The sequence below is a fragment of the Thunnus thynnus genome, chromosome 16 (genome assembly GCF_963924715.1).
Source record: "Thunnus thynnus chromosome 16, fThuThy2.1, whole genome shotgun sequence".
Lineage (NCBI taxonomy): Eukaryota > Metazoa > Chordata > Actinopteri > Scombriformes > Scombridae > Thunnus > Thunnus thynnus.
Genome location: NC_089532.1, coordinates 16,689,624 through 16,698,604, shown reverse-complemented (window position 1 = coordinate 16,698,604; position 8,981 = coordinate 16,689,624). Strand labels below are relative to the sequence as shown.

General features: G+C 40.4%; 1 protein-coding gene across 1 annotated transcript; it reads left to right on the top strand.

The window, feature by feature from the left end:
* The first annotated feature begins 823 nt into the window (after nt 1–823).
* Nucleotides 824–7,671, top strand: mis18bp1 (MIS18 binding protein 1). Its single transcript, XM_067614507.1, has 16 exons — nt 824–1,784; nt 1,887–2,024; nt 2,226–2,524; nt 2,640–2,713; nt 2,911–3,032; nt 3,177–3,267; nt 3,408–3,529; nt 3,644–3,807; nt 4,547–4,607; nt 4,696–5,344; nt 5,478–5,656; nt 6,036–6,175; nt 6,276–6,418; nt 6,566–6,653; nt 6,762–6,816; nt 7,137–7,671. The coding sequence occupies exons 1-16, from the start codon at nt 953–955 to the stop codon at nt 7,226–7,228; spliced, it is 3,249 nt and encodes a 1,082-aa protein (XP_067470608.1). The 5' UTR covers nt 824–952; the 3' UTR covers nt 7,229–7,671.
* The last annotated feature ends 1,310 nt before the right edge of the window (nt 7,672–8,981 follow it).

Below are 8,981 nucleotides of genomic sequence, written 5' to 3'. Positions count from 1 at the left end.
CATTTATATGTATGTATGTGTATATATGTATATATATGTGTGTGTGTGTGTATGTGTAAAATAAAATTGGTATATTGTCATAATGTACATACCTGTGCATGATAATATCTGTTTTTGCAGTGAAAATAACATGTGTTCCAGTTTGAAACAAAATTTTGAATACTACACATTGACCAATTTTTTTTACCCCTGATCTGGCAACATATCTCGTGGGATACATACATTTCAAAAGTTGCTGAATAACACCGTGAACACCTTTAGACATTTTTTCTTCATCAGCATATTAAGACATTAGTCATAGTTAGTGTTATGAATTTATATTGTTTTATTGAAAATAACTATGATTAAAATATAATTACTTACCGCCTGGTAAGCATGTCCTGTACCATTGGCGGCCATGAACATTTCTGATCAGGCTGACAAATAAACGACAGATAACCTGAACAAAGTCATGTGACCTGGATACCAGTACTAGATAAAACTTTTGATAAATGGTAACTTGATTGGGTGAAAACCTTCAAATATGCCCCCAACAGGATATTAAAGAATGTGTATCTCCTGATGCACGTTGCCTGTTTAAGGGTTAAGACAGACCTAAAATTGTGATCCCATCTTTTAAGTAAAAACTTGAAATAGACTTCATTCGTTATTATTAGATAATCATTTCACATTTTAATGAAGGTTATTTAGTAATTATAATACAATTCTTCATTATGTGATTCAAACATGGATGTAAGAGCTCTCATCCGTATAATAACATCCATGAAGATTCAAACGGCTGCGCACTACTTCACCGGAAGTGACGTGTTTGTTTTCGAAGTACGTCACATAATTCCAGCCAAAGGCGGCAGTAATGAGACATTTGAAATTTGCGGGCTAGCTAGCGAGCTAGCTGCTAGCATGCGTCTCCGATAACATATTAATCTTTCTTTTTTTCTTTTTCCCGATAACTATGGCGTCGTTTCTTAATTTATCGCAACACGTAAACACTCGGTATGAATCTCCGGCCAAGGTGTTCGCCAAACTGAAATCTAAAGTGCAGCGAGAAGCGAAGGAGGGCATCTGTACAGGCAGGGATCCACTGTTTAACGTTAGAGAGAAACATGGAGCAGACTTTAATTCGCCCAGGAGGAGAACAGAGAGCACCTGGATGCCCGATGAGCTCAAGGAGAATCAGAGGTTTGGCTCTTATCGCAATGAAGCGGAGGCCTTGACACTCTCGCCCATAACCAGTCCTCAGAAAAGCATCGGTTATTCATATTTCAAGCCTGTTGTGGAATTGCCATCTGTGACTGACATGGGACATGCTCTGCAGTCAAGAAATCAACATTCACCAACAAAGAGAGCTTTCCTGGAGTCAACAGATGTGTTTCATCCTCTGGTCAATGGTTTCACTGGGACCAACAGGACTCCAGTGAAGAAACTGCCAGTAGAAAAAGGCTGTGGAAACTGGATGTCTGAGGAGGAATGTGCTCCTCTGGAGAAAGTAATGTCTCCAGGCAAGATGTTTTCCCCCATGAGGAAGAGTTTAAGGAAGAGAAAATGGGGGCAACAAGAGATGAACAAAGTTAGCAGCAGCACAAAGGAGGTCTGCAATGAAGTCATAAGTCAGCGGAGGGCAAGGAAAAGCTCCACTGCTCTCAGTGAGGATGGCACTCACAACAACATCTGCGCGGAGGATTTGGGTACTGTCAGAGGATGTTCATTACTTGCTGAGCAATCAGAGATGAACCAAATCACCCATGAACCCACGTTTGCACAACCGAGATCCATCGCACAAACATGTGAGAGATTATTGCAGCTTTGAACTCAGTGACACTCTTTCTTGTTTCATCTGTACTGGGAACAAATTGGCTTGATGTTTATGGCTTTGCTGTTTTGAATAGGGTGCAGAGACGCTTTGGATAGAATTCCTCCGATGTCTCCTGCCAAGATGTTTGCTTGGATGAAGGAGAGGGAGAACGAGCAAGAGCAGCAGGAAGTTCATAAAGTCAGCAGCAGCACAAGGGAACTCGTGGATGTGGGTGAGTGTGTTATGAAGTGGAGTCCGACCCAGCAAAGACAAAACATGTACATGGGCCATAAAGTTTAGTTTAAGCTGTGTATGTACAGTCTTTGTTGCCCACAAAATCAAATTCTCTGTCTTGTTTTTTAAGTCAAGGCTCCCAAGTGTATTTTATTGTTTATATTTTTGGTTCCGGTTATACCTTACATTTTTCCCACAGGTCATTATCATCAGTCTGGAGACACGCCGCTCTCCACAGCTGACATTACAAGTGAGACGGAGGATGCTGCCTCCAGAGGTGTTTCAGAAAGTGTGAGTCCAGTCAACCGGTCCAGATTAGAGTCAGCTGACAGCCGGTCAGAAACAGAACCATCTGAAATCCCAGCCCCTGCTGTGCCTTCACAACCTGTTTTGTTCGAAGATTCACTTGTACTCAATTCGCCACGGATCTCCATCCCGAAGAAAAACAAGGCTATGTTTAAGCACAACAAATGGTCCCAGCAGACAACATTCCCCACCGTGAGTAGAAGTTTGTTTAATGAAGAATACCTCTCTATAATCATTTAATTATTGTTTTCTCTTGGAGGATTTTGTCTGTCATTCCTTACTGGGCTTGTGTTTTTGTCTCTGGCAGGAGAGTGTGATTCATCTTACAAAGTGGTTCTTGAGGAGTAATCGAAGGGGCCTGTTTATTGATGGACTCTGCAAGTAAGACATGATATGATTTTAATATTCAGCCCATTGTGAATGTTTCAAAAGTTTCTGTAAAGAACACAATGTAATCAAAGCTCATTATAGTTAATTTTCTAATTGCTTCTATAATACAGACATGTTTGGATTCCACATTTTTCTTTGTCTGGTGTGATGTGAAAACTAGGATTTTTTTTATTTCTTCTTCTACTCAGGGAGAGCAACGTACCATGGAACAGCAACATCATTGTGGAGAGAGTTTCTAACACTGTACTGAAGACTGTCTCCGGCAGGGTTTACATCTTGGTTGGCAAGATGCAGTGGGTTGCGGACTCTGGTAAGCTGGTTTGGCACTTATTCAGAATCTTTAAGGGTCTATAATTTCCATTTATGATATATGTAACATAGGCCAATACAACTGTAATGATTACATGGACTAATATGCTTTCTTGGTATTTAACTCTATCACCTTTTCTTGCAGAGTTTCCCAAGTGGTTTTTGAAGGAGTTCACCAAAGGTTTCCCTCCGAACTGGAAGGAGCTTTATGAGAAGTTTCGGTCAGAGTCAAGAAAGTAAGACACATGACTGCTTTTGCTGAGAATACTGAATATAATGCATAAAATGAAAAGACTGTTGCATGATAACCATATCTGCAAATAGGTAGGTCATTCAAATGATGATTTCTGAAGAGCTGGATTTTGTTTTGATGTAGCAACTCCAACAGGGAAACAGAAAGGAACCGTGAAGGGAGAAGCATTGTGGCTAAGACAACATCTAAGAGTTCTGCACGCAACTGTAGTGTGAAAAAGCACAAGCAAAAACCTTTCAAGACACGTAAGTGCAAGAAAAAAGCTCCAGAAGTAGATTAAAGCAGCAATAAATGCACTGCACAGGAGTATTCAAGGACAGCAGCTTTGTTTACTTGCATGTTCATTCTCTCTTCTGCAGCTGATTCCTGTCCTCCTGCCTCCTCCTCCTCTTCTACAAAAGTGTCTCGGAGTGGTCGGGTGATCAAGCCACCTCTGGAGTATTGGAAAGGAGGAAGAGTCATTCTGGATGCGCACATGAATGTTACCATCTACGAAGGTTATGATACCTCCATCTGCCAACCTGTAAGCACCCAACGTTTAGCTCATATGGGTTACTTAAAGGTGTACTATTCAGGATTTTCCTAAAAAAACAAAACAATGTATAGACTCATGCCAAAGTAATCCCTCTCAATCATCACTTATTATGACCCACTAGAAGTGTGTGGCAGTGTATTTATATACATAGACCCAGCCCTCTGCCTGTATTTTCTGTTTTTATTATTATTATTATCATTATTATTTTGCTGTATTCGGGATGTTTCTGGGTTGCAACCTTTGGGCAGTGGGTGTGTAGCCCCCAGCCAGTAACAGTGCACAGGGTGTGAGTGTATAAGAACGTAGTGACCAGGTGCCAGATCATAAGCACGCATCCAAAAGGAGGCTATGAAAATGGCAGACACAGCACTGATGTTCTGCTTGCTCAACAGTTGTTTGATAAATTGCTTGTACTGTCTCCCTCACTGCCGGATTTTGTTGCACTTAGGGCAGCGAGCAGCCATGGTCGACTCAAGTAAAGTCCGTTCCATTCTGTCCGCTGTGGACTCTATGCTCTGCAGCAGACTGCTGTCTGGTCTTTGTGTGCGTGTGCAGGTGTGTGGCTCAGCACCACCCTCGTGCAGACAGGCACACAGAGCAGAGGAGAGAGACATTGAGCCGCATTAATAAAGATCCTGAAGATGTTTTTGTCTTTGAGGGCTGCAGTTTTGTAGTTGATAGTCCTGATTATAATGAATGTCATTATGAGTTATTTTATATCTTGCAGGAAGTCAATACAACGGTGTGTGCAAGTTCACAGAAACCTGCCCGAGTGCTCTGCAGTGAAGGTAAATATAAGCAGCATAAAGGTGCTATGGCTTTGATATTATGGGATTAGCTGTGATTTGCATGCTGACAAACTCTGTTTGTTTCTAGGCAGTAAACAATATGAGTCAACCAGTGACGGTGAGATGCCTGTACCACTGAGAAGAGTCAAACCTCCACTCCGCAAACGTCACAGAGCCAAGGTTAACCCTGAAGAGAAGCCCTCCAGTGCAGCTGAACCTCCTGTGGAGACACTGAGCCATTACATTAGCAGCCCTGAGGAATGGTCTGGCAATATAAGAAGGTCCAGCCGAAAAAAGCCTTCAACATGGAAGTCCAAAAAAGAGACGCACGACACCAACAGGCCTTCAGTGAGAGGCTCGAGGAAGAATCCGCCCTCAGAATCTCCCGCGTCTCATAATAAAGTATCACAGCGTCTTGAGACGTCGTCATCAAATGATGAGTTTACTGACAAGAGAAAGAAGCGGGACAAAGGGGCGCAGAGGAAGAGGGGCGGGAAGGCTGTTAACAAGTCACAGCCAAACCGTATGTCTTTACGGAGTCAGTCCTCAGAGGAGAGTGAGAAGGAACTGAGGAAGACAACCAGGGTAACAAAACAGAAACAGAACAAAACATCACCACCCATAAAGCCTTTGCCTAAGTCGACACAATCTAGCAAGAAACACAAGGGACACAAAGTGATTCCACAAGAGCAAGATGAAGACGAGTGGACAGAAGCAGAACTGATAAAACTACAACAGTAAGTGTCATATTCCCGCAGGATGAGAAAGTTGCTTTTGGGAGGAATAGAGTAATATATTTTTGTATCCTAACCTCATGGCTCAGTGCAGTAAATATCTATGTGTGCGTCTTTCTACGTTTGTGTTCTCCAGGGCCGTGTCCTGTTATCCCAAGCATATGGCAGGTTACTGGGCAAAGGTGGCAAGGATGGTGGGAACACGTTCTGCAGAGGAGTGCCACAACCAGCACACATCGCAGGGAAACTCCCAGACTCCTGCCAAGACAGCAAAGAAAACCAGAAAGGAGAATGTGGAAGCACCAAAAAAGTCAGGTAATGAAAAGTCATGCATGTAAATATAAAGATGGTGCACACAAGAATGCAGGAACACCTTACAATTTAGTACAATTCAATACAACATCATTATGAGCTAGTCTTAAAATGTACCTTAGAGTCACATCATCATCATTCTGATTAAACAATGTTTTCAAAGCGATTATTCTTGTGGGGGATATAATATTGTGTTGTATTATATTGTACCTTTTTAATGAGACCTACAGAATAATTGCATGTAGTAAGAAGGTGTTGACTTGTTCTCTGACCCTACAACTAAAATGATAAAAGACTGAAATTATCAAAATGTTTATGGGAAAAAAAATGGGCACAGTTAGCTGCTGAGATTTTGACAAGATGTGAATCTACATATGTCTAGCTCCAGACTGTCCCTTGATATCTGCCGGCGTGGGAACCTTTAAGAGAAAGCAACAGGTGCGTCAGTTCTTGGAGGCCATGCCCAGAGACGATGTAGAGGACGTTTTCAGCTCGGCGTACATGCAGAATAAACGGTTTGAGGTTTGTCTCTATCTAAGTTTTAGTATTTCTTTGCGAGGAGTCCCTGTTTTGTGATTTTGGCACTATAAAAGATGAGTGATGTGTCCGTCTTGATGGATAGATCCCCTCCATGTGTCTGAGTGAAGACCATGACATCGCATTGTCAGACCTGGAGCCCGTGACCCCCATGTCGACACGTCTCCTCGAAGCGAAGACTCCTCAGTGTCTACATATCACTCCTGGCATGATGGGTTCTCCAAGCAGGTGACTTTTGTATTCTAGCTTAACCAATTTTCAGATACTAACAGGAAGAGTCGTAATCAGTTTCCATCCAAATGTCAGCTTTCTTTGTATGTTTTGGAAGGAGCTTGTTAGGTGGCAAAACTGACTCATCTTGTTCTTGATTTCAAGGAACAATGGTGACAAGTATGTCTATCAACTCCAGAAGAGGATGAAAAAAAATCAGTTCAACGTCAACAAACAAGCTTTGTCTTCAAAGGTACCAGTTGCATATCTAAATTCAAATCTAAATTCTTGTGGTTTAAAAAAACAAACAAACCAAAACTTAATGTGTACAGATTACAATTGGCTTTTTTGTTTCTTTCAGAGCTTCACACCCACGCCAACGATGAAACGAAAAATGAGAAGATGTGGAAACACAGGTAGGTTTCCTAAGAATTGCTCTGATCGTGAATTAACGCCTACACACTACATCTCAAAATAACACTGTTAAAGTAAATGCCACAATGCCTGGTTTTTGTTGAAACTGTTTTATTGATGTTCATTGAGGGTGTTTTTATTTACTGAATGATTATTACATTGTAAAGTGTCAGGTATGTCGCTCTATGTAGACGGAATTCTGACATGAATGTCTTTTGTTGGACAGATTTCAAAAGTTGTAATTAAAACCTGTTACAGCAACACCTTCTTTGTAACATGTTGCCTCCATCTCAAACCATTTCTTTCATTTTTTTTTCACTAGAAAACGATACCTTTGTTGTCTGGGAGATGTTCCCAGACCAAGAGCCTGAAAGTGGAGAGGAAGAGGACTTTTACTTCTCAGACAATGACTGATTGGAGTCAGAGCTGAAATGTCATGATTTTTAAAAAAAATCTTAAGTTGTTAACTTGAATTGAAATCAGTGGAAACGAGCAGAGATGTGACTTTTTCTCTTGTTTAATCAAATGTGCACAATAAAAAGTTACAGTTGCTCTCCCCTGTCTTTCACATGTGAGTGTGAAATGTGGGGTGATTTATGTTTAATGTGTTAACTCAGGATCTCAAGTCAGTGTGACAAACACACACTGGCCCAACTGATTGGTCTGAGCTTTTTAAACAGAACATCAAAATGTGTAAAAAATGGTTTCAAAATAGTTTCTGTTATAAGATGTGTAAGATGCTGTTAAAGACTTATGCTGCTGTCTTCTAGTATGTCTCTATAAATACATTTTTTGTTCAAAGTCCTAGTCTTGAGTCTTTTGTAATGATCTTTTTAATAAACATTCTTTAATTCTTAGTTATGGTTTATTTCTATATATTATACATTTAGATTTTACAGTCATTTAAGGCAGAGCTTTCCAACCTTCTTGTCTTGTGACTCCTAAACAGTTAACTTATGACCCCTCATCACAGGCTACTGTCATACTGTGGACATGAACTGTGAGAAGGATTTTTCTTTCCCAGATTGTTTAAAGTTTTCAGAGACTTGAAAAGGATAAAGTTTCCAGTATTTCTTGAGAGAAAAGCAAAAATTTGAGGAAAGTCAGATATTCAAAACAACCTTTTTTTTTTTTCCCCTTTCTTTTCTTACCCATTTAACCATCATGTGAACCCTCAGATTTATGGGCCTAATGATATTGGAGATCCATAACTGCATTTGCCTCAACCTTCCAACTCTACATTTGACTAATGTATATACTACGTCAACCGTCTGACATCACCCACAACTTGTTGCAGTAAGCTTAACAATATATTTAGAAGTGATAGTAATACAGGAAAAGTGTGTGTGATGTTTATGTGTCCTGTGTTAATACCTAAACATATCTCTGCTTTCAGTAGTGATGATTTAGTAGAGACTTATTGTTATTTAGGCCCCTGCACTTCTAGACAACAGATATTCCATTGTCTTATAAGGTTATTATACCAGCATATAAGTGTAAGGAAATGATAACGCATCAATCAGATCTGAGTACCTGTCCTACAGGTGCCATGCCTGCATTTTTGGCCCTGCTCTGTGGTGCATCTGGAGGATACTCCTCACCCACAGGTTGCACCAGGAACTCACCCATCTCTGGGAGAGAGATCTGAGAGAGTCACATTTATCCTTTATTGTGGGACCTCCCTACAGGTAGATTTGAAACTCAAACACATAACCATCACTGCATATGAGCCGGATCACACATTTTTCTCTATAATGGCTGGCTCTGACATTTAAAAATCCCCTGGAGACATGTTTGAAGACATAAAAATACTCTGCTTTGACTAATTAGTGTCTGACATTGTTTCTGTACACAAACCCTTAAAATGACACCTCCTCTCTCATTGAAAACACAGAACCAATGAATATGCAAATATTATACTTAAAAAGTATAACTGCTGGACAGAAAAAGTTTCCACTTTCAGCAGATTAATGTGAAAACAGCCTTCTAGTATCAAACTCTGCACAGTGAAGCTCAAACATCCAACTGTAGGAACAAGAAGAAAAACACATTTTAGACTAAATGCTTTGGAAAAGAAAGAAAAAAAGTATATAAAAACTTTAAGGTGGTAGAATACATCAGAAATTGAGGCTTTTAGGCCTGTGTGAATGCATTATTAGGGGTTATA